Source organism: Talpa occidentalis, unplaced genomic scaffold (assembly GCF_014898055.3).
Source record: "Talpa occidentalis isolate TD23 unplaced genomic scaffold, MPIMG_talOcc4v2.1 talOcc4.6, whole genome shotgun sequence".
Taxonomy (NCBI): domain Eukaryota; kingdom Metazoa; phylum Chordata; class Mammalia; order Eulipotyphla; family Talpidae; genus Talpa; species Talpa occidentalis.
This window is the reverse complement of record NW_023604972.1, coordinates 54199949-54223758: the sequence shown is the minus strand read 5'-3', so window position 1 is coordinate 54223758 and position 23810 is coordinate 54199949. Positions and strand designations below refer to the sequence as shown.

The window sequence follows — 23810 nt, the reverse complement described above, 5'->3', positions numbered from 1 at the left end:
GTGATTTGCACATCAAAGACATCTTTACAGACACATCACCCAAAGCAGTGATAGTGAAGGCAAAGATAAACAGCTGGGACTATATCAAATTAAAGAGCTTTTGCACAGCAAAAGAGACAATAACAAAAACAAAGAGAAACCCCACCAACTGGGAGAACATTTTTGCACCCAACACTAATGATAAAGGACTGATCACAAAAATCTGCAAAGAGCTGATGAGACTCAACAACAACAAAGAAAATAATCCAGTCAAAAAATGGGCAGAAGAGCTTAAAAGAAACTTCTCTGAAGAGGAAATGCAAATGGCCAACAGGCATATGAAAAATGTTCAACATCACTTGTCATCAGGGAAATGCAAATCAAAACTACCATGAGATACCATCTTACACCAGTGAGAATGGCACATATTAAAAAAACTAGCAACAACAAATGTTGGCGAGGGTGTGGAGAAAAAGGAACTCTTCTGCACTGTTGGTGGGAGTGCAAACTGGTCCAACCACTGTGGAAAGCTGTGTGGAGATTTCTGGACCTACTAAACATAGAGCTTCCATATGACCCAGCAATTCCACTCCTAGGTATTTACCCAAAGGACACAGAAACATCAATTCCAAAGAACACCTGCACCCCTATGTTTATAGCAGCACTGTTTACAATAGCTAAGCTTTGGAAACAACCCAAATGCCCAAAAATAGATGACTGGATCAAGAAGATGTGGTACATATATACCATGGAATATTACTCAGCATTCAAAAAAGATAAACACATGCAATTTGCAGCAACATGGATGGCGCTGGAAGGGATCATGCTCAGCGAAATAAGCCAAAAGAAAAAGAAAAATACCGGATGGTCTCACTCATAGCAGGAATCTAGAAAACTTAAATAATGGACCAGGAAAATGAAAAACTATAAGAAAGTGAAAATCAAAATCAACAAAAAACTATGAACCAGAGACACTTTTAGGGGGACGGGGGCGGGAGGGGAGGGATTGGGGTCAGAATGGGGGGCTGCAATTGTATGGGGAATATAACAATAAAATTTATAAAAAAAAAAAAAAAAAAAAAAAAACCAAAATGTAATGGTTTAATTAAAGCACATATGTCTTAGATTTATAATGTTGGGAGTTAAAAGTTTTATTGTATGTTAAATGTGTTTTAAAAAATTTGGAGTGGTCAAAAAAAAAAAAAGAAAAAATATTGACCTGGTCTATGTTAACAGAGATAAGTGTGATTTTGTTTATAGCTGGACTTCTTTTTGATAAAATTCTCTTCTAAAAAGACTGGCCCACTATTTATTTACCTTGAAAGAAATACCTTTGTTCCCCAGGTAAGCAACTTAATTGATTTTTCCTTCCCTTGTCCTAGCCAAGGAAAAAAAAAAAAAGAAAAACCTCTGGTATATAAATTTGTTTCATTTATAACTCTGCAATTTGAACTTCGTATCCTAAGAAAAACTAGAGCTACAGTTGGTATCTCTGTTCTTCTTATCATTATTTAAATGGTGGTATATTTTTCCTATAAAACTAAGGATTTACTAAGTTTAATAACGAAAGTTTGTTGACTGCTTGATGAGCTTTTGGTGTATTTTTGCTTCTTATAGTAGGAAAACAAAACTTTATTGTTATCATCCAGGAAAAAATAAAACATGTGTTTATGTATGAGTTATCCAGTACAAAGGAATAATAGCATAACAGCTCTAACAATGTCTTAAAGTAAAAAATGTGAGGCTTGCCTGTTAATTAGCTGAAGTTTTGTTGGGACAAGGCCTGAGTGGACTAAAGTTTCAGGGAGTGACTGATGGACTTTCTCTGGCCAGGCGCCTGACTTGTGTGCCCCAGATGATCTCTTGGAGTCTCCAGCTTCTGTACTCCCTGCTTGTTTTAAAGTGCGAATGTGCCTCTGCTGGGGCAATGGATGCTCTATTGCCTAATTGCTGGGGGCTTGAACTTTGGAAAAAGATCTCTGGGCCTGTGGGCATAAATAAAGACAAAAGTCTTCTATAACAGTCTTACAATCTAAAAATTAAAAACTAAAATGTTGTAACTCTAAATGCAAATAAAGCGAGATTGTGTTAAGATATGTATGTAAAAAAATATGCTAAAGGTCTGAAAAATTTAGTGTCAAAACAAAATGGCTATCTTGAAAAAAAAAGGTGTTAAAGCTTTGCAGATCTGAGAGAGGTATCTTAGTAAAATGCTATGTGCTAGAATGACTTGCTTTAGGAATATTCAAATTTATTATCAGTGGTGTACTTACGTAAAACCAAAATTTAATTTCTTTTCCATCTGCAGTAAAGGCTCAAGTATTCTTAAACTGCTTTTACTAGTTCTTGATGAAAAATTAAAAACTGTTTAGGTAATCTGAAATCTTGGTTCTCTTTTACCCTTGGACTTGGTAAACTGAAAAATATAGTCCTGTCAGCATTGTTGAGCACTGTGAAAATATATCTACTTTTAAAAACCTCTAGTTATCACTCTGGGTACCTTAGTGTTGTTTTATAAAAATCTGTATATATTATTAAGCCTGTGAAGAAACTTTTCTTGGAGTCAAATTTAAGAAATGGTAAAGTTTTTTTTTGAATCAAGTAAAATTATTTGATGCGTCTTAGGACTCTTAATAAATTATTTTCCTTATAGCAAAATGCTAAAACACATTGGACCAATCTAGAAATGTTAAAACTTCATAAAAATTGTCATTGAGGGAAAAAGTTATACCTTTTCAGCATATATAAAATTGATTAAAGTGTTCTAAAATATATGTGATTTTTAAAACCTAGTATGTTCTGGTATAATATTATTGGATGGTTCTGATTATACTGAAATATATATGTGTATGTTTGTCACAAAACTGAGCAAACATCCTTGTCTTTTACCTTAAGCCATGATTTTAGGTATGGTCATTTTCGAGTTTTTGTTCTTTCTAAAGTTTATTTGCTGAGCTTTGTCTTTAAAAAAAACTCACAAAAAGAGACTGACAATATAGATATGTTTTGGAACTGAAAAGACCTACTGAGCCTATAAAAATTTGATTTATGAAAATTACCAACAGAAGATGGAGACTTAATATATGGAAAGTACACTGAGGAAGATTTGAATATTTCATGACTTTTTAAAAAAAAATTAGTTTTTAATGTTTTGGTTTTTTGGGTCTCCAGAAACCTTGTCTTTAAGCTGGGCTATGATCTTAACAATGACAATTTGCATCTTTTATGAACAAACTGAAGCATTTGCTTTTCTCTTGTCTCATCCCAAAAATTTATAAGCAATATTTGTACTTCTCAGGACAATGTCTATCTTTGCATAATCTCAATAGGGAATTTTATTTATTTCTCCTTAACCTGGTAAATTAAACATGTTTTGTTAAAAGGCTTTGATTGAAATTCTTCTGGGAATAAACCGTGCTGAGCTGAGAAGAGCGAGCCAAGAAGATCCTGTCACCTTGCTTACTGGGTTCCAGAGACCTCCATGAAAAATGAGGAAGCTGCCTCCATGGACAGGACTGAGGAAAACCCTGGAAAAAGTCCTGGGAACCTTGAGAAGAGGAAATCTCAGGTGAAGATTGGTGAGACTGTGACTTTGATAAAGCCGGCATGGACTGGATGTTAAAAAGCTCACGCTAAGGCCTGTGGAATTTTCAACAAAGCCAACAACACTCTACTTGTTTACTCTGCCCTATGAGTTTATGCAAATATAGGGAAAATTGTTAAAATTAGATTTGGTTTACTATTTTACAGAATTGGGATGAGGGTAGAGAAAAATTATGTTTCCGTAACTATATTATTCTCTGGTCCTCTCCAGTGAGGGCTATAACCTTAATGTCATCATCTTGAGGAAGAGAAAAAGTAATCCCTCTTACATTTAGGACTATGCTGTGTTGTATATCTTGTCGCTGCCACACCAGCACCAAGACCTTAACATCATGTCGGGAACTATGGCACCAGTAAGTGCAGGCCTTCCATCGTAAACCCCCCACCACGACGACCCTGTTCAGCAGGAAGCAGCCAGATGACACGACGCCCCTTTTCCCATAGAAATGGAAGGTCATAACTGAGAGTGGGGATTATGATACAGTTAACAAGTTCATCTTTCCCCCATTTTTTGCAATTCCCCTTATCTAGCATTAACAGGATTGATGACTTGTCTTTCCCATTTGTTGCAGCTTCCCCTCCCCTTGGGAAGAAAAAAAAGCTGGCGCCCACCGGTTTCCCTGTAGACCCTTCCCCCTCGCCCTAAGGAAAACAAGTTGGCGATCACCCCTCTCTGTGCCTTGACACCTTCCCCTTCCCTTAAGATGAATGAGCTGACCCCCATCCATCTCCCTGTTGAGCTGGAGCCCACTTGTCTCTGGGCGGACCCCTTCCCCCTCCCCTTCGCGGATGCCTACCCATCTCCCCCTGTATAAATACCCCTGCCCACTGCCAAAGAGCAGGACGGTGGTTTTTCGGACATGAGTCTGCCGCCCTCCTCATTTGTCGACAAATAAAACCGCTTTCCTTTTCCTCAAACTTAGTTTCCTTTTATTGGCTGAGGGAAACTGAGGCCGGCGTTCGGTAACAACTGCAACACGAGTTTAATACCCTGCCAGGGAGGTGACCACATGGCGCAGCAGAGCTCTCCAGTCTTGCCAGCTGCTCCCCTCAGCAGTATACTTCAGTACATCTGCCTGTAATGCTCCCCACTCAGTCTCTGGTGAATCCTCTCAGGCCCTGCATCTCTGGCCTGCACCCCAGCTCTCCTATGCATAAATAAATAAATGTTTAAAAAAATAAATAATTAGATAAACTATATCCATCAGATTAAATAATAACAGAACCATGGCCCACAGCAGATAATTCAGAAAAACAAGATGCTTTTCTATCCTAATGTCATTTTTATATTGAGACACAGGGCAAGCTAGAAATTAGGCTGTTTTAGGGACAGTGCAGGAGGGGACCTCTGAAGAATTTAGGGAGGCTTCAGAGATAAGGACAACCAAGGAAATGTAACCAATTCCACTGGGGAAAAACAAACATCCTAGAACCACAGACAATCTTGTTAAGGATGGTCCTGGTTTTCTTCAGGTGATAAAGATAAGGTGTGGAGATGCTCTCCTGGAAGACTAGGCCATAAAGATAAAGATGTAACAAATGGGGAAAGACAAACCTGTTAGATAAGGAATGTGAAGATCCCCCACTCAGTAGCAAATTAAGTGAGACAGCCGAGAACTGACCAATCACAAAGAGACTGGTGGAGCTTTAGAATAATCAGGGAAAGAAAGTATATATTCCCTGAGACACGACTCCACTTTGGCTTCCTTGCCCGTCCCAGGCCTGGTTCCCTGGCCTGGGAGTCCCACTTTATTTCTGCTCTTTTTCTCCTCAATAAACTTTTTCTTTCTATAAACGAACCTGCCTCTTCTCGCTTGCTTGCCTGAGCGTCTGCGAAGTTCCTGCTGTGGCTTCGTGAGACACCAACCCGTGGGGGCGTCTAGCGGCTGGGGCTCAGCACTGCCCTGCAGCCTGGAATCCGTTCCTGGCTGGGAGACTAGGCCTGACAATTCCGGTATCAATATGTTCAATGGACTTTTGTATCCATAAATTAAGAAAATGCTATTAAAGCAATTAGTGGAAAACCGTTCTTGTCAAAATTTACAATCCAGCAGAAGATATGACTAACAGAATGCACAGGATTAAAGTCTGAATTAGTCATCTGGAAAGCAAAGTAGAGGAATATCTCTAAGCACATGGTGCATTTTAAAAAAAAAAGGAAAATTAAAGAAAAAGAAAATGAGGTTCCAACAACTATCACAAGATTTCCAGAACAAAGAGAACACTACAGGACAAGAAGAGGGTGTGATAGCGTAAGAATAGAATGTCCTCGGGCTAAATCAATTCAAGCAAGATGAATACACACACCACACTCTCAGAGATAGCCTCATAAAACTTGCCATTACTCTGGCCTAGCATACTTAGCATTACTAAACAAACAATAAAAGGAGGGACAAAAATAAAAGGAGGCTGCGAGATACCATAACTGCCTGATTTATTCTGAGTTGACAGATCAAGAAAAAGATATTATCTACTTTGAGTAGAGGGAGGAATAACAATTTATCGTTTGTACTTTACACCATTTATTTTACTATTTACATTTTTAAACTGTGAATTTATTAATTTAATAATGTCTTAAGAATTAACTATGAAAAAACAGCACGGGATATCACCACACCCCAACAAGTTCCATTTAAACTCTTTGGGGATAATAATCTTGGTGACTTCTGCAAAAAGGCAAACTGCAGAAAGAGAGGTTAAGAAAGGTCACTACCACTAGTTTTCCTCAAAGGCAGCAGAAACCCGTGTAGCATAGACCTAGTGCTAGTGGGAAAAGGATGTCCTAAAGCTAATTCCATACAGGCTTCGTAGACTCCACCCCCACCCCAGGCCAAAGCCAAAGACACTGGGAACGCCAAATCCCATCACCACCAAAGGGAAGGTGGCTGGGACCTGAGGGTGGGGTTAAGCAGCCAGGTGGATATAAAGCCAGACACGTGGGCTTTGGAGGGGGGGTCCCCCATTTTGGCTCTCCACCAGCTAGCAGCGTCTGGCCAGGTCTGCGGATCAGGTAGGACGCATTAAAGACTTTATTTCCCTATTTTCTCCCTGAGTTGTACATTTTCCTTATTTCCTTTTCCCTCGTAAATAAACCTATTATTAACCTTTTGTGTGTGCCTGTAGTGGAGTATTAATAAGTCCCTTTTAAGGGCGCGGGTGAGGACCCACAGCCAGGCCACCCGTTCAGTATCCGGGCTGTCCTATAACACTGGGAGGATAAGCCAAACCGGAAGCTAGCTCCCTGCCGCACCCCAAGGACCTGGAAGGCGCCTGAGCTGGGGGATAGGGCCGGGGCTGGGGCCGGGGCCGGGGCCGGGGGGGGGGGGGGGGGGGGGCAGTAAGTACCTGCACGCCGAGATGCTGTGGCCGTCCGAGGACTTGACAGTCACAGACGCCAAGGCTACAGACAGCGACACCGCGGCTAAAGCCTTTCCCAGGCCGCGCCCGGACATCGGCGCCCTACGAGGCGAAGTCAAGCTTGGCTTGGGCAGCAACCTCCGCCCACCCCGGAACCGCGCGCCCCGCACCCAGCGGTCCCTAGGAGCGGACCGCCCTTCCGTTGCCAAGAGGGTTAGTTTTGTCTTGACTCAGACACACCCTGACGAGGCGCCTTCCCATAACAACAGCCCCGGCTTCCACCTGGGTGCTTAGGGCGACCAGAGCAGCAGATGTCGCCAACACGCCCAGCTGGGTGGCGCGCGCCGGCCGGCAGGCCGGGCACAGGAACCGCCTGGCGAACAGCAGCGCTTTATGGCCGTGCCGCAAAGCAGACGGCGTCCGCCGCGCAGGCGTCGTAACGCCAGCCTGTCCGCCCCCGCGGCCCCCGCGCCCCCGCGGCCCCCGCGCCCCCGCGGCCCCCGCGCCCCCGCGGCCCCCCGCGCCCCCGCGGCCCCCGCGCCCCCCGCGGCCCCCGCGCCCCCGCGCGAAGGAATTTCTGAGAAAGAGAAAAGAGTTACCGAAATTCGAACGGGGAAGAAGAGAAAAGAAAGAAAAGGGACTGGAGAGAAATTTGTTGTGAATTTTTGGTTGTTTTTGCTTTTGGGGGGAGAAGGGAGGCGCAAAGGCAGCTGTTGTAAACCACGCGCGACCTAGTCTCATCTGAATAATTAGTGGTTACGGAAAACTAAGCCTAAGGAGTCTAGACAAGGGATTTGCAACCCACGAATCCGAGGTTTTTCTCTACCTTCTTTAGCAAGTCGTTCACTTCGGTTGCTCAATTTCACGAGGTTTTGCCGGCTGTGACCCTGGCAAGCCCGGGGATAGTCACGCGGCGGGAAGGGGGTGGGGTGGGCGTCACTCTGCATAATGAATTACAGGAGCAGAAATTAGCCAAAGTGTTACAGGACAGCCCTGATATAAAAATGGGTTGCCTGACTGTGGGTCCTCAGCCGCAAGCAAGCTTATAAGGGACTTAATACTCAACTGCAGGCACACACGAAAGGTTAATAAAAGGTTTATTTACAAGGGAAGGGAAATGAGGAAATGTACAACTCAGGGGGAAAAGAGAGAGATAAAGTCTTAAATGCTCCTACCAGTTCCACCCACCTGGAATCCCAATGGCAATCTGAGAGCTGGCGGAGAGCCAAGAGCCATGAAGCCAAGAGAGCACCCGCAAAGCCCAGGTGTCTGATTTTATACCAAACAGTGACTGTTTAACACCACCCTCAGGTCCCAACAACCCTCCCTTTGGTGATGATGGTATTTGTCATTCCCAATGTCTTGATGCTTCAGTCTGGAGTAGGGGATTGGAGTCCACAAATCCTGTATGGATTTAGCTCAGGACATCCTTTCCCTCTAACAATTCCCCCCTTTCACTTTTTGCCACCATTTAATGGAAAACTGTCATACTGGACATTCATGGACAATGCTACTGCTAATTGCTGCTTTTCTTACATATATTGTAACCCTAAAAAAAGACTGTCTGCTAAGACTACACCCTGGGATCTGTGCCACCATAGATATGGTGGAATAAAAATTAAAAGGGGGGGATAGTAACGGTGGTCCCCAGGAAAGGGGGAGGTTACAGGTTTCCTGTCCCACCCAAAAGGAGGGTGGAGCTGAGCAGGGAGGAGAAGAAGCTGCAGAGACTGAGGAAGGAAGAAAGCAGGATGGAGAGCCAGAAGGAGCCCTGGAGGAGGCACATGGAGCTGAGAAACACAGGAAGAAACTGCGCTTGCCTTTTGGTTGTGGACTGATTGACACAGATGTGGGTGAGAGACCATGGGGAAGTAACAGTGGTGGTTTTTGTCTTGATTTTGGTTTTGCTTTTTTCCTTCCAGACTTGTCTGATTGTTTCTGATCCTTTTCTGTGGGTCCCCACTGGAAGACGCTTTAGACTTGTGGCAGGCTTTGGGACCTTGCTCTGGGCCAATCCCATTTGGATGGAGTTTTACCCAAGAGGGTTCAGGTAACTTTGTGTGCTTGATTTAGAAACGAGATTCTTTGCCTTTCCTGTATTGCTCCCTAATTGTATTAAAGTTCCTTCCCATTAAAGTCTCATATGTTTTGTGTTGATGCGGTGGATGTCAGTGTGGAACCAAGCTTAGCCGAGGTTTCGCCATTTTGTATATCCTCCACCTTGATATGTTAGTCCTTGTCCAGCCGCATTCCGGAGATAGTTTCAGCAGTCACAACCCTCACTCCACTTGGTGACGAAAAAGACCACCCCAGCCGCCAATGAGGGAAGTCCTATCCATGAATGGGACAGCATCTCTAACCGTCCAATCAGTTTGAAACTATAACCATGTGCACCAAAATGCCTTTGTAGTAGCCAATGAGTAATTGCCAGCTTCTTTCAAAATTCGCGCCACCCGTGACCCTATAAGATACCCCTGCTTCCTCTGTTCGGGGCTCTCGACCTCTGCCGTTGCTTCGGTGCGTGTCGAGGGCCCGTACTCGAGCCTGTAATAAACTCCTTTGTGTCCTTGCATCGGTTGTCTGTGTCCTTGGGGGCTGCACTGGTCGACGTTGGGCACAACAGTCAGAACCCATTTAGAGTAGGCAGGTTTGCGGGATCTGGGCTGCCCCTCTCCCTGCCCTCTAACAAGATGACCAAAGTGAAAATTGGAAATCCTGATGTCCAAAAAATTTATAACTGACTTTCATCTTTTATATTCATCTTCTAATATAGCAAATATTTAACTTTTAAGTATGTAATCCAGTTTTCAGTAGGCTGGTATCGACACAGACATGATAAAATGTTGATCAGTTCAAAATCAAATTAACCAAACTACTCTTCTGAAAACTGCAAGACTCTTGGCACTTAATCTCCATCCAAACCTCTGCACTAAGAGAGGCTTGTCCAAACTGTAATCTGTCAGCAGTTTAAGGCCTTGCCTCTGCTTTAAAAAAAAAAAGAAAAAAAAGACCCCCAAATTCCTTTAAGATGCCTGCCTGGAAAAACACTTCCAGGAGAATTTACTGTTTGTCCCAGACGAAAGCTGATGGTAAGCAGATAGACCTCAGAATCCCTCTGCCTTTTGTAATGTGAATCTACCACCCAGAAATGTCTACTCAAGGACTTGATAACCTGTCTCCTTATAGGCAAACATTAAGAGAAAGGATTCATCTCCCAGTCAGTGCAGGAGGATAAAGGCCTCACTTCATCAGGCAGCTTTCTGTAGTTTGCACTTCTTCCTCCAGTCCCAAAGCTAGAAGTTTGTTTCTCCTCTGATAAGCTCCAAATAACAAACGCAGAAAAACTAGTCACATGGGTTTCCCACACATACTTAACACCCTCAGTAACTTTCCCTCTGTACACTCCAACCTCTTAAAATGGCCCAGTCTTCTGTTTCAAGAAGGTGGAATTCAGTTCATGCTGGACTCTTTCCTGTTGCAATAATGTTGGAGTGGTGGAACTCCTAACTGCACCTGCCTGCGCCTGTCCGTGCTCCCACCCCCTCTGTCTGGAACCTTCCTAGCCACACGGGAATATGCCTCAGCAGGAAGATGTTCTGAATTATACTCTGTTGCTTGAGTCCTGAGCAAGGAGGTAGTGCTGAGTAGCCATTTTGGGGGGAATCCTTAAAGGAAGCAGTGCACGTGGATTCTTTCTTTTTCATAGTAGCTTCTATGGGAGGCAGATGTCCACCCCGCTGGGTGGGGGAACCTTTGCAGAACACCCCCACCGGCACCCTGTATGGGCTGAAACTCTCACCCCTCCTCTCTCTCACTATGCCTGTTGGCTAAAATAATCTTTTTTCTCTTGCTGCACCAAAGGCCCCTTTGCTTGTATCTGTGGTGGTGGGTAAGCTCACCCAGAACCAATTAGAGGTGGTCTGACACAGTGACCGTTTTTTAGACCCTTTGCCCAGTATTATTGACTAAAATGTGACACTGAATATAATATTGCCTTACTATATTTATTTATAGTATGGTACTGTACAGCTTTGATTCTCTTTCACAGTTCTAATGGAAATGAAACACAATTACTAAAATGTGCTTTGCCGCGGACCAGCGCAGCGGTAGACTTGCAGGACTGTCTCAGGATTGAGAAACTGTGAGGATGCTCAAGGAATCGGCGCATAAATGACAGACAGACACATCAATGACAGACAGACACACTTCAAGAGTGAAGATCTGAATGTAATGTGCTCAAAATCATCATAGACTTTTATACCTTTTCTAACAATAGATGATTACATACAATTTAATTCTTTCTCAGCATAAGACATCTACTTTGTTATTCATGTTCATGTGATCGATGTTCCATGGCATGGCACAGCAAAAAATCTCAAAGTACTGAATCTACACAATCAGTTTTGTTTACACAGAACAGCATTCTTTAAGCTAGCTTTTCTTGATTCGTATCCCAAAACCACAATGATCAAAAACATTGATATTTACCTACTGGCACCTTCTACTTTTAGTGATCACAAGCAATATATTCTACGTAAGCATTTTGATTTTTATGGTGTTGTCTCATGTGAGAAGTATTGTGATTATTATAAAACTACTATTGCCACACACTATTTTCTTTATCATGCATTTCCTGAAACTGATTGTACACATATAAGGAAAAAGCAAAATAAGCGAAAAAGTAGTATGATTATAGACAGGTTGCTAGGTTGCTACTTATTCTGAAACAATGACTATCTGATTGATGGTTAAACTGCTTTGTAGGTAATTCCATCAGACTTGTTTGCAGGTGACGTTCTTAGCAGCCTTGTTTCCATCAAAGGAGGGGTTATTTACTGCGGGCTTGTTGCCTAAATTAGGCTTATAGGCATGTAGACCTTGTTTGATCTGAACGCCAAAGTTTATCATGATGAAGCCCCTCCGGGACTGCGCCTGTCTTAGGTCGTCAGGAGTCACAGACATGAGGCTGGCCAGTGCCTTCTTTAGTCTGCCCCCGATCTTACCCGTCATTGACTGTCCAGTCCAGCGCACAGGGGAAGGGGGTCTTACTCACTCTGATGTGTCTGAGTGAAAGCCTCCCTCTTTCCAGTAAGTTCACTGGTGTTCAGCGGCAGAGGCTGCCGCAGTGCTTGCTTTAAAAAAATGAATGTCTGAACTTGGCTTCCTCTGGAAATGTGTAAGGCCGGCTCTATTACAAGGTTCAGCTCCTGGAAGTCTGCTGACAAACTAGTCATTAGGGAGAAAAGGAGTAACGCACTGAGGCACAAAACTTCTGAGCAAAGAATGTGAGAAACAAAATAGTTCTCAGAAGAAGTTTTTGAGATCCTAGTCTTCTAATTCTATATTCCTTAAGGGAAAGTTGGAATGGACTTTGTTTTTTGTTTTGTTTTGTTTTTAAGATTTATTTATTTATACATGAAAGATTGGGGTACAGGCCAGAGTTATGGGGATGAGAGGATTCACCAGAGACAGAGTGGGAAACAGAACAAATAAATATTTTTAAATAGGGAAGCAGTGTGTGTGATTACTGGAATGACAGGTACAATAAAAGTAAGAGTGATTAAGAATTCCACATATTCTCTTTTTTCCCCTTCACTTCATTATGCAAAAATACTTACTAATTGTTTAGTGTTCTCTAGGTGTCAGGATTACACTTGTTAAGATGGATGGTCCTTCTCTCATGAAGTTTACCTTCTAGGTAACTTATGAATAAGTAAATAACCCGAACATTGCAGCTCCTAACTGGCAATACTATGAAGGCAATAGAAAATTTGCTGTGGAAAAGAATAATTGGAGCATGAGTAAGTAATTAAAATTGTAGTGAAGGGGTATCAGAGACTTTTCTGAGAAGGTCATAATTGAAAGAGATCTAAAGTGATGAAACTTTAGATCCCTAAAAGTCATGGGAAAAGCATTCCTGATAAAATCAACAAAAAACTATGAACCAGAGACACTCTATGGGGAGTAGGGGGTGGGGAGGGGAGGGATTGGGGTCAAAATAAGGGAGTTGCAATTGTATGGGGAATATAAAAATAAAATTTATTAATAAAAAAATATATGCAAATAAAACACTCATATAATCTATACCTTTGAATTAAAAGTGAACTTAAGAACTGAGAAAGTAACTTTTTTTTAAAGGAAGCCAGTCTAGAAAATTTACAAACATTTAATCATCCTTCCATTCTAAAGAATTTAGTTACCAAAATAAATAGCATTTTATCACTCAAAAAAGTCATATCTGCATACTTTAAAAATGAATGATTCTAATCTATTCAAAACCACCCAGTGACAGTCCTGCTGCTGAAGTTTTACTATGGTTTTTAATCTTACTTTTTTAAAATGTAATTTTCCCCCTTGTATTATAAAGAAAGCAATTTTTGACATCATTACAGAAGTTTTCAAAGCAGATGCTTAATAAATCTTTGTATAACTGGTAGAAGGAATTAAGAAAAACTAATTTATTAAATAGCACCACTGAAATATTACTTCCATTTAGAACTATGTTCCTCTATGGACTATTGTTTTTAGATATGATGGACAATAAAAGCTTGCAGAGAAATTAAGCTAACTTAGAGCCCAACATTGGAGACATTGCATCACAAATATCCAATCAGTATTTTCAAATTACAAAATAACCAAACTTCTCTTACTAAAATTATTGAACAGTTTTATGCCATGAGACAATATGAGAGAGATATTTAAAACTTTTCTTGGCTCTTGAACTCACTTTTTGCACATACATCACAATGTAAATAAAATATTATAATAAAGTAGTATTTATAACATATAAAATCCATACATAAATAAATATGCACATAATAATGATATGTGGTCACTCTTTCATAACTGGATATTCAAAAGTTTGAAAAGAATGCTCAAATATATTTACATTACCTAGTAAATTACAATTGTACACATAAAATGATAGGGATTTTTTCTCTTGCTAGTTGGAAAGTCTGTTGTTTTTAGGAACTACAACTCAAAAATAGTAGCTCAGTCCCTACTTGGTCCCTATGCCTGTCAAATTGTTTTCTGAGAACTGAATATGTATGAATAGATGGCGGCAGATGGAAAAGGGGGCATCAGCACTCCACCTGGCACATAAATAAGTAGCTTTTCTGGAATATAGTTCCATTTTCAGATCTGCAGAACCTCAATTCTAGCTTTTCTAAAAATCAAAAATATGAGTTATAATGTCATTTCAATATGGTAATAGTTTCAAGAAAATATTTCTGGAAATCTGAGATAAACACAAATTTGGTTTTTCTCCTTAAAACCCAGGTGCCTGGACCTCCCTGGTGGCTGAGCGGGTTGAGCAAAAAAAAAAAAAAAAAAGCATTCCTGATAGAGTGCAAAATCTCTGAGACAGGAAAGAAGTTGGCCATAGTCAAGTAACATAAAAGTCTACGCTAGGGCCACCCCTGGTGGTGCAGCGGTTGAGTGCTGGGCTGCGAAGCTGCCCGCAGCCTCTGCAGCACCGGTTCAGTCCCCGGCCACCAGCGAGGATCCCACAAAAAAAAAAAAAAAAAAAGTGAAACATTGTGATAATAATAAAAATGTACTTTAAAAAAAAAAGTCTGCGTGGGAAAGCATGGTGGTAAGCCAGAGGAACTGCGAACTGAAGAGGTGTGCCACACAGTATACACACATATACACATACAGTTGCTTCCCAACTCCTTTTGCCACCCTCCCTTCATTCACATGATAAAGAAAAATGAGTCCAATTTACAAATTTATCTCCCTTATCTCTCTGCAGCTAAAGATCTTTTGTGCGGATCTTTTGGGAATGCTACCGTTTTTTGTTTTGTTTGTGATGAAAAAGGAACTGGCTTATTTGACGGGAACTAATAACCCCTTGCCATTTCCCCTCCCTCCTTTATTCCTGCTTAAAAAGAGGAAACAAATAAGGAGCAGTTATCTGGAGACCACAATAAGAAAAGTCACAGATTATGACTGACAGACTAGGGTTCAAAAAGGAATCTGGGGCCTCCCTGGTTGGTGCAGTGGTTGAGCGCTGGTTTGCAAAGCTGCCTACAGCCTCTACAGTGCAAGTTCGATCCCTGGCCGCCGGGCGAGGGTCCCACATAGCGTGCAGACCTCTCCTGCTGCCCGCTGCTCCCCTCAGCAGTGTATTTTGTCAGTCTGCCTGCTCTACTCTTTCCTCTGGTTCTGGTGAATTCTCTCACCCTCCCTCGCTTCTGACTGTACCCAGTGCTTGTATAAATAAATAAATATTTAAAAAAATTATAAAAAAAAAGAAGGAATCTGAGTTGTGTATGACTTCTTCCAGAAACTGCTACAGTCCTGGAAAGGCTGCTCCTGGACTGCTTCTATTTGGCTAAGCTACAACAGTTAAGTTAATTTTATGTAAAAATCTTGATCAAAGAGCCAGAACTCGTAAGGTTTTGTAGGCTACCATGAGGAATTAGGAGATCATCCCAAATGCCATGGAAAGCCATTATTACTCCACCAAACTTTATTCCTCACTACGTAGAAAAGTGGGCATTATAAAAGTTGAAACTGATAAAGCAGCAATTTTGGGGTGGGGGTGGAATGCAGCATCTTATTACTAGATTCATAATACTTACCTCCCCTACTATCATCTCTCTCTTCTTTCTCATAATCCTCTGAGTCAGAAGTCACCTGCTTCCCTTTTTTCTCTTCCCCATAGCAAAGATTTTCTTTATATATTAACTTAGGAGGAACTTCACACCCACCACTCCTGTTTCTTAATAAGTTAATGCATGCTGAAGGAAATTTTAAATCCCTTCTCACTTGACAATGCCTGGCTTTCAAGACAAATCCTGTCCTAGCGACTCAAAAATCCCATTTGACAGGCTCCTCTATGTTCTAGTACATATCTGTTATTCTTCCCAAAACACTAAAGCCATTATGTGCATGGATGGAGTGTACAGGGAAATAAGATACACAGAGTATAAAATCTAAAATGTTTCACATTTAAAAATGTTTCAGAAGTATTATTCTCCTATTTTATTTTGACTGTGTAATCTAGGCAAATTATTTGATTTCCCTTTGCCTTTCCGCACCTCTAAAATGAAGAGATGTGGTACTCAGCATCATAAAGTTGTGAATTAAATAAGTTATATTAAATGTCTAACAAAAATTGCAAATAATATTCTTATTAAGCACTTAAAACTGTACCTACTATTTGCTATGCTTTTACACATATTGTCAAATATAATTCTTGACAGAAATCCCAAAAATCTCATTGATTGTCCCTACTTTAGAGATGAGCTATGCAGTCTTGAAGAAGTTAAATAATTTGCCTAAGACCACATATACTACCTAATAAAATAATGAAAATTAAAAACAAATGTGTTTGTTTCCTAGGGTAGCTAACAAATTATTACAAACCTGCAGTGTAAAGCAATACAAACTTACTTTCTCACATTTCTCACATTACAACCAGAAGTTGTAATTCAGTTTCACTATGCCAAAATCAAGTAGTCAACAGGACCATGTTCCCTCTGGAGGTTTTAGGGACCATCTATTCTTTGCCTTGTCTGGCTTCTAGTGGCTGCTGGTATTCCACAACTGGTGACCATGGAACTTTGTTTAAAGCTTTTATGTCCCTATTCATTTTTTGTCTCATTGATTTGTCTATCCATGACAAAGGGATGTTGAAGTCTCCTACCACAAATTGGTTTTTTCCAGTGTCTGTGTTCAGAGTTGATAGAAATTGCCCAACATATTTTGGTGTTCCTTTGTTTGGTAAGTAAACATGAATGAAAGTTCTGCCTTCCTAACAGGTTGTTCCTTTAATTATTATATAGTGTCCATCTTTGTATCTTGTTACCTTTTTTTTTTTAACGATTTATTTACTTATGCATATAAGAACTAGGGTATAGGCCAGCGGGGTGGGGGGTGAGAGGATTCACCAGAGACAGAGTGGGGAACAGAACAGGCAGATCTACTGAAATACATTGCTGAGGGGAGCAGCAGTTGAGTCAGGAGAGGTCTGCTGTGCCATGTGGGTCAGCTTCCCGGCCAGGGACCAAATTCATGCTGCAGTGGCTGCGGACAGCTTCATAGGTTGTGTCTTAACCCCTTGTGCCACCAGGGAGGCCCTTGTTACCTTTTTTTAACTAGAAATTTATTTTGTCAGATATATGTATTGCTGTTCCTGCCTTCCTTTGTGTCCCTTTCATTTGCAGGATTGTTTTTCAATCCTTTACTCTGAATCCATGTTTATCTTTGCGGATCAGGTGTTTTCCTGGAGATAGCAGAAAGTTGGATTCTGTTTACCAATCAGAAGTATGATGTTAACCCAATTGGGGTACCTTAATAAGTTATCTGATTCTTTCCCCTTACCAGCTTCAATATTTTTCCTTTGTCCTGAACTCTGGGAAGATTCAGTACTGTATGTCTTTAATGTCTTCTCATTTTGTTGAAGTACTCTAGCATTTTTTAGCTCCAGGATTTGTATATTTAGTTTCTTTTCCAGATTCAGGAAGTTTCCTCCCATTATATCTTTAAATATGGTCTCTGTTCCCATCTCTTGCTCTTACCCCTCTGGGACACCATTCATTTTTATCTGCCTTTCCTCATGGATTTGGATGATTCTTGATTGTTTTTACTTTGGTTCACTCTTTCTTTTTCTACCCATATTCTTTGTGCATTCACGTCTTCAAGTTCACCAATTTGGTTTTCCACTTGGTTTAGTCTACTTTCATTGCTTTCTTCAGAATTTTTTGTGTCCTATATTGGTCTTTTTACATCTTACATCTTTGTTACTGTATTCAAATTCAATCTTCATTGACTTTATTTCTCAGGATATTCATTTGTTTTTCTGAATTTTCTTGTTTTTCTTCCATTTCTGTGAATTTCTTAATCATGGCAATTTCAAACTCTGCATTTGATAGGAAGACTAGATCTTCCCTTGTCTTTGTGATTGTGTTCTGGAGTTTGCTCTCTTTCTTGGTGTAGTACTCCTCTGAGGATTCATATTGCTATTTTTTTTCAGGGCCTCTGCTGGTTAAGCTCAAACTCTTAACCCTAATTTGTTCAACAAATCTTTCTTTAAAACCTGGTTTAAGTAAACACTGTGGTAAGTACTGTGGATACAGTGATGACCAAACCCAGTTGGGAGTACAGCCCTCATGAATATGTAGGCTGTTGGGGAGTTAGGTATTAGGCAAAATAATCACACAAATAATTGTAGAGTAGTAACAATGATAAACATTATGGAGGCTCACAGTACTCTGAAAATGTGTAATAGGGAGATTTGGTCAAGTCTGAGAAAAATACACTTGAAAAATAATACTTGAGATTAGACCTGAAGGAAGGTGTCAATTAGACATAAAAAAAGAGAAAAAGAAAAAAAAAACCCTATGTATTTCTTCCAGTAAATCAAATTCTCTTCCCAACTTCTCTCCATTCCATAAGGACCTATCTAAGTAGGTAGCACCTACTAGTGCTATTCCAAGAGATATAGAACTAGTACAGTGGGACCTCCTCACAGGTTTTGAGTCTTCCCAACCCATAATGCATGCAATAGCCCTTGCAACCACTGCCTTAACAGGTCATAGTTCATCTGTAGTGTAATAATATAGTAATAGTTAATATAGTCACAATCAGCAAGGCAGGAATCAAGAAATAAATCTAATTTGTTATGTACAAAGCCAAACATTTTTTTTTCCACTGTAATCAGTGTTCCAGTATGGAATTGAACATGATCAAGCACATTCAAAAATCTCAACAAGCTATCCTCTAACAAAACATTAAAAAAAAATAAGAAAATCGAGGAACACGGTTACTGGGCGGGCTGGGTCTATGGTTGCTCCGCGGGCCACTCTACCGGCTGGTGTTTTTTTAATCAGGACACGTTGTGCTCCATGGCAGGGAAATTTCTGCAGAGCTCCTATTATTTGCATTGGATTTTGGATAAACAAGATCTGTTAAAGGAACACCAAAAGGACTTAAAGTTTCTCTCAGAAGAAGAGCATTGGAAATTACAAATATTTTTACAAGTGTTATCCAAGCATCAAGTGAACATCTTAAATTAAGACAAGTTGTTGCCACTGCTACGGTCTGTTTCAAGAGATTCTATGCCAGGTATTCTCAGAAAACTATAGATCCTGCATTAATGGCTCCTACATGTGTGTTTAGCATCTAAAGTAGAGGGACTTGGAGTAGTCTCAAATACAAGATTGATTTCTGCTGTTACTTCTATATTAAAAACTAGATTTTCATATGCCTTTCCAAAGGAATTTCCTTATAGGATGAACCATATATTAGAATGTGAATTCTGTCTTTTAGAATTAATGGATTGTTGCTTGATAGTGTATCATCCTTATAGACCTTTGCTCCAGTATGTGCAGGACATGGGCCAAGAAGACATGGTGCTTCCCCTTGCACGGAGGATAGTGAATGATACCTTTAGAACAGATCTGTGCCTACTATATCCTCCTTTTATGATATCTTTAGCCTGCCTGCATGTAGCCTGTGTTGTACAACAGAAAGATGCCAGACAGTGGTTTGCTGAGCTTTCTGTGGATATGGAGAAGATTTTGGAAATAATCAGGGTTATTTTAAAACTGTATAAACAGTGGAAGAATTTTGATGAGAGAAAAGAGATGGCAACTATTCTTAGTAAGATGCCCAAACCAAAACCTCCTCCAAACAGTGAAGGAGAGCAGGGTCCAAATGGAAGTCAGAACTCTAGCTACAGCCGATCTTAAAACATTCCAAAGAATTCTGTAGTGGACCAACTGGAAATAAACCATTGGACAGATTTCAGTAATGTCTTCAGTGGAATACAAATGAAAATGAATAGCTTGTTTCTGTCAAGCATATTGGGAAGTGATTTTATTTTCTGCAAAATAAGTTTGGAAAGGTTCTAAGGGGACCTACAGACAGATATTTCAAACTTTTTTTTCCCCTAAGATTTATTTTTATACAAGAGCTGGGGTACAGGCCAGATGTGTAGGAGGGTGAGAGGATTCACCAGAGACAGAGTGAGAAACAGAACAGGCAGATGACAGAAATACACTGCTGAGGGGAGCAGCGGGTGAGACAGGAGAGGTCTGCTGCACCATCTGGGATTCTTGCCGCGGGCCGGGAATTGAACCCACGCTGCAGAGGCTGCGGACAGCTTCACAGTGAGGCGCTCAACCCACCGTGCCACCGGGGAGGGCCTAGATATTTCAAACTTAATAGCTTGTGATTAGTGTAGTTTTTCTTAATTTGGATTATAAAAATTACAGCTTTTTATTAAGCCAGGAAACATAATTTGTTTAAAATTCTCTTTGGTCATTGAAAGGACCAAAAAAAGGACATTAAAAAAGTCAAATATATGAGGGTTGTTCCCCCCCCCCTCCTTAATTTAAATTTGAAACTGTATTTAAGGAATCAAATCTTACAAAATCCTGGAAGATTTTGGTAATGATGTTGATAATTTCAGGGAAATTAATCAAGTACCTATTGATTTTAAAGTGTATTTTATTCAATAGTTTAGGTAGCTTGCCATGGAAGATACTAGCCCAGTGTAAAAGAAAAGCTCAATATGTTTAGCATACTTTGACATTATAAAGGTTATATTAATTCCATTTTGAAATGCTGAGCAAACTTTTTTAAAAATCCTACATGAAGTTATTTGCAATTAATTCACAGTTAATGAGGCATTTTGAAAGGTAATTAGATAAAACACCAATATATGGCTGAAATGTGGTAACATTTTTTTTGTTTGTTTACTCTACTGTGAAAAGTTTTTTACGTGACACACACACCCTCATTTATTTTTGTGTCTTAGTGTGGACTTACAAATTTACTGTAGGTATCCTGAGGCAGGAACATGACATCAGGTGTCATGTCAGTTTGATACTGGCTATTCTTAATTCTCACATGAATGTAGGACTTCAGACTAAATGTTATGTCAGTGGGGTCAGTTGGACTGTGCTGTCTGTGGAACTTAATAAATTAATCATTTTCTTCAGACTTGAAGGAGAGTGATGAATAAAATTTGGAGTCATAGGATATTGATGTACAATTTAAGGATTAATTTTTTTTTATAAATCAATTGTGAACAATGGATTAGTAAATGTTAACATCCTAGTATAAATCTGCAAGAATAAAAGTTCTCCAGCTGTATTGAAAAAAAAAAATAGAAGGCCTTCTTGATGCCCAGGTTTATAAGAAAAGAAATTTGTTCAAGGACAATCTACAAATGTTACTATGTGTTACATGAAAGTGATTTCCAAAATACGTTCTTTTGCACTTGAAAATAAGCATTTTCCAAGATTTTCGTTGATATTCTGTTAGAATTTTTATGCGAAAGAAACAAAGTTAGCTAATGTAAGAGCTGATTTGAAAACAAAACACATTTTGTTTCCATATGTTAAGACAGTATTTTTTTCCTTTTGTTGGATTTCATATGTTTCCATAAACTGTAATTAACATTTACGGCTAGAGAAAGAACTCAGAAACATGGGTTAAATCTAATCAAAAATACTGTGCAGGGCCTCCCCGGTGGCGCAGCGGTTGAGCGCTGGGTTGCCAAGCTGCCCGCAGCCTCTGCAGCGCCGGTTCCATCCCCGGCTGCTCCCCGGCCACCAGAGGAGGGTCCCACATGGCGCGCAGACCTCTCCTGCCGCCCGCTGCTCCCCTCAGCAGTGTACTTCGGTCCTTCTGCCTGCTCTGCTCCCTGCTCTGGCTCTGGTGAATCCTCTCACCCTCCCGCGCTTCTGACTGTACCCAGTGCTTGTATAAATAAATAAATCTTTAAAAAAAAAAATTACAGAAGTCTTAAAAAAAAAAAAAATACTGTGCATACTAGCAGTGCCTCAAAGAATAATACAAGCACTATCTGGACACTTCTCCATAATTAGGAGCTCCCATCCTTATCTTTCCACCTTCCATTTCTCTTATTAAAATATATATACTTTTCATTTATTAACAGTTTAGATAGGGTATCTTTTATATCGAATGAAATATTTTGTTTGTTTTTAAGGGTTGATTTGTTGTGCCCAGCGTCGACGGGTGCAGCCCCCAAGGACACACAGACAGCGGATGCAAGAACACAAAGGAGTTTGTTACGGGCTCTAGTCCAGGCTCATGATATGCACTGACACAGTGGCAGAGATCTAGAGGCCCGCACAAAGGAAGCAGGGTTTTTTTTATAAGGTTACAGACGGGCTGGAAAATCAAATCATGCTGATTGTCACCCATTGGCTGCTAGAGTGCATTTTGGCGCATGTGGTTATAGTCCTAGGCTGAATGGATGGGTAGAAATGCAGCTTCATGTATGGATAAGACCACTCTCATTGGCAGCTGGGTAAGGCCTGATTTTACGTCAACAAGTAGGGTGAGGGTTGTGATTGTTGGAACTATCTCCAGAATGCAGTTTGCAAGAACTAAAATATCAAGATGGAGGATATACAAAATGGCGAAGCCTCGGCTAAGCTTGGTTCCACAGACTGAATTTACCAAAAGGGACAGATTGCTTTCACCTAAAATTAAGAAGAGTGGAGGGGAAATAGTCAACACAAAATACTGGTAAGGATCTAAAATGGCACTTAGTTATGGGTATGCACACAAGAAATAAGCATTCCTAAAAATGCTAGCACTCCTAAAGAATGTACTCTCTGATACATATAAGTCACTTGAATATAGTTGTCTATTCCATATTTAACTATAGCTTGCTAAAGGGATTTTGCAAGACTTTTAATCCATTAGTCAGCCACTTGATCTATTCCATTTAGTAAATATAAATGGAAAAATTATAAATAAAAATGGCTTAATTCTCCCTGTTGAAGGGACCCTGCCTCCTCTTTCAAATCTTTGTGCTTTTTCAAGTATCATTCTCTTTAATGGATAGTTCTGCAGTCAGATTCAACAGAGATTTCAACAGTCAAATCTTTGCTAGTTTTATGGTACCCAACTATTGAAAGATTCATTGACAACATATGTGGAAAATTTAATCTATGTGATTAGGATTGAAGGAAATGTAATATCCAAAGCAAGTTATTACAGTCCAAAGAGGAGATAAGTTAAAAGTGATAGTGGACTTTTCCATTATCACATGGAAAAATCAAGCTGCAGATAATGAGCTTAAGAGTTAGAACTATTTGGAGAATATGGCACTGTTCTAATAGCAGGGTGAGGCAACTCCACACATTGTGGGCTTTTTCCCCTGAGTCCTTATCAGTCCCATATAAATGTCTACCAATTTCTTTTAAAGGGAAGAATAGTAACCATTGTTAAAGCTAGGCAGGAGACTAGGATTCATTTAGAAGGTCCAGGACCCCACCTATTTCTCTCCCTCACACCAGGGAGTTTTGTATAGGGACATCACATTCACAAGGACCCTCTATTTACATAACACATTCACAAGTGCCCTCCTATTTACATATGCTTTTCTATTTAGGGTAATAAACACATTACTGTTAGTCACTCTGAGGAATCCCCATTCAATTATTGCTTGGATATATAAGCTTTACAATTTATTGTACCTTCACACATTTAACTTTATCATTAAATACTGAGCAACAATATTTGCTAGTCTGTGTCACAGATTTTTGAAATGTAAAGATAGATAAAGAAACTTAAAAGATGTGATATAATAAACATTAATTGTATCATCTAGTTGGTGGTAAAATTCTACCTTTCTCTATTATGACTCATGAAGTAGTACACAAGTAAATTCAATAGAGACAGGAAGATACTTGCAAAATATATGTGGAAATTAAAGGAAAAATTCTCCAGGGCTGAATTCAGAAGTCCTTGGCTAACGATAAAGATTCCTCCTCCACCAACTTTAGAAAAACTTTAAAGAAGGGAGTGTTTTGTACAAAAAACACTGAACTGTAAAACATCAAAAAAACAAATAGGCAGAGGATGAATTTTAAGAAATT

General features: G+C 40.1%; 1 protein-coding gene and 1 pseudogene across 5 annotated transcripts in view; one reads left to right on the top strand and one right to left on the bottom strand.

The window, feature by feature from the left end:
- The window catches only part of NUDT9 (nudix hydrolase 9), a 52688-nt gene extending 44859 nt beyond the window's left edge, over positions 1–7829 (bottom strand). The window contains exons 1-2 of one of the 5 annotated variants that reach the window (XM_037529738.2): positions 7180–7312; positions 6928–7041 (exon numbers count right to left, since the gene is read on the bottom strand). In XM_037529738.2, the coding sequence (XP_037385635.1) occupies positions 6928–7034 (107 nt within the window). In that variant the 5' untranslated portion in view covers positions 7035–7041; positions 7180–7312. Of the gene's footprint in view, positions 1–6927; positions 7313–7765 lie in introns of those variants that run through there. The other 4 variants (XM_037529740.2, XM_037529737.2, XM_037529739.2 and 1 more) reach the window with 4 other exon arrangements.
- A 10962-nt stretch (positions 7830–18791) lies between these two features.
- Positions 18792–19640, top strand: LOC119260842 (cyclin-C-like; annotated as a pseudogene).
- Positions 19641–23810: the final 4170 nt, after the last annotated feature.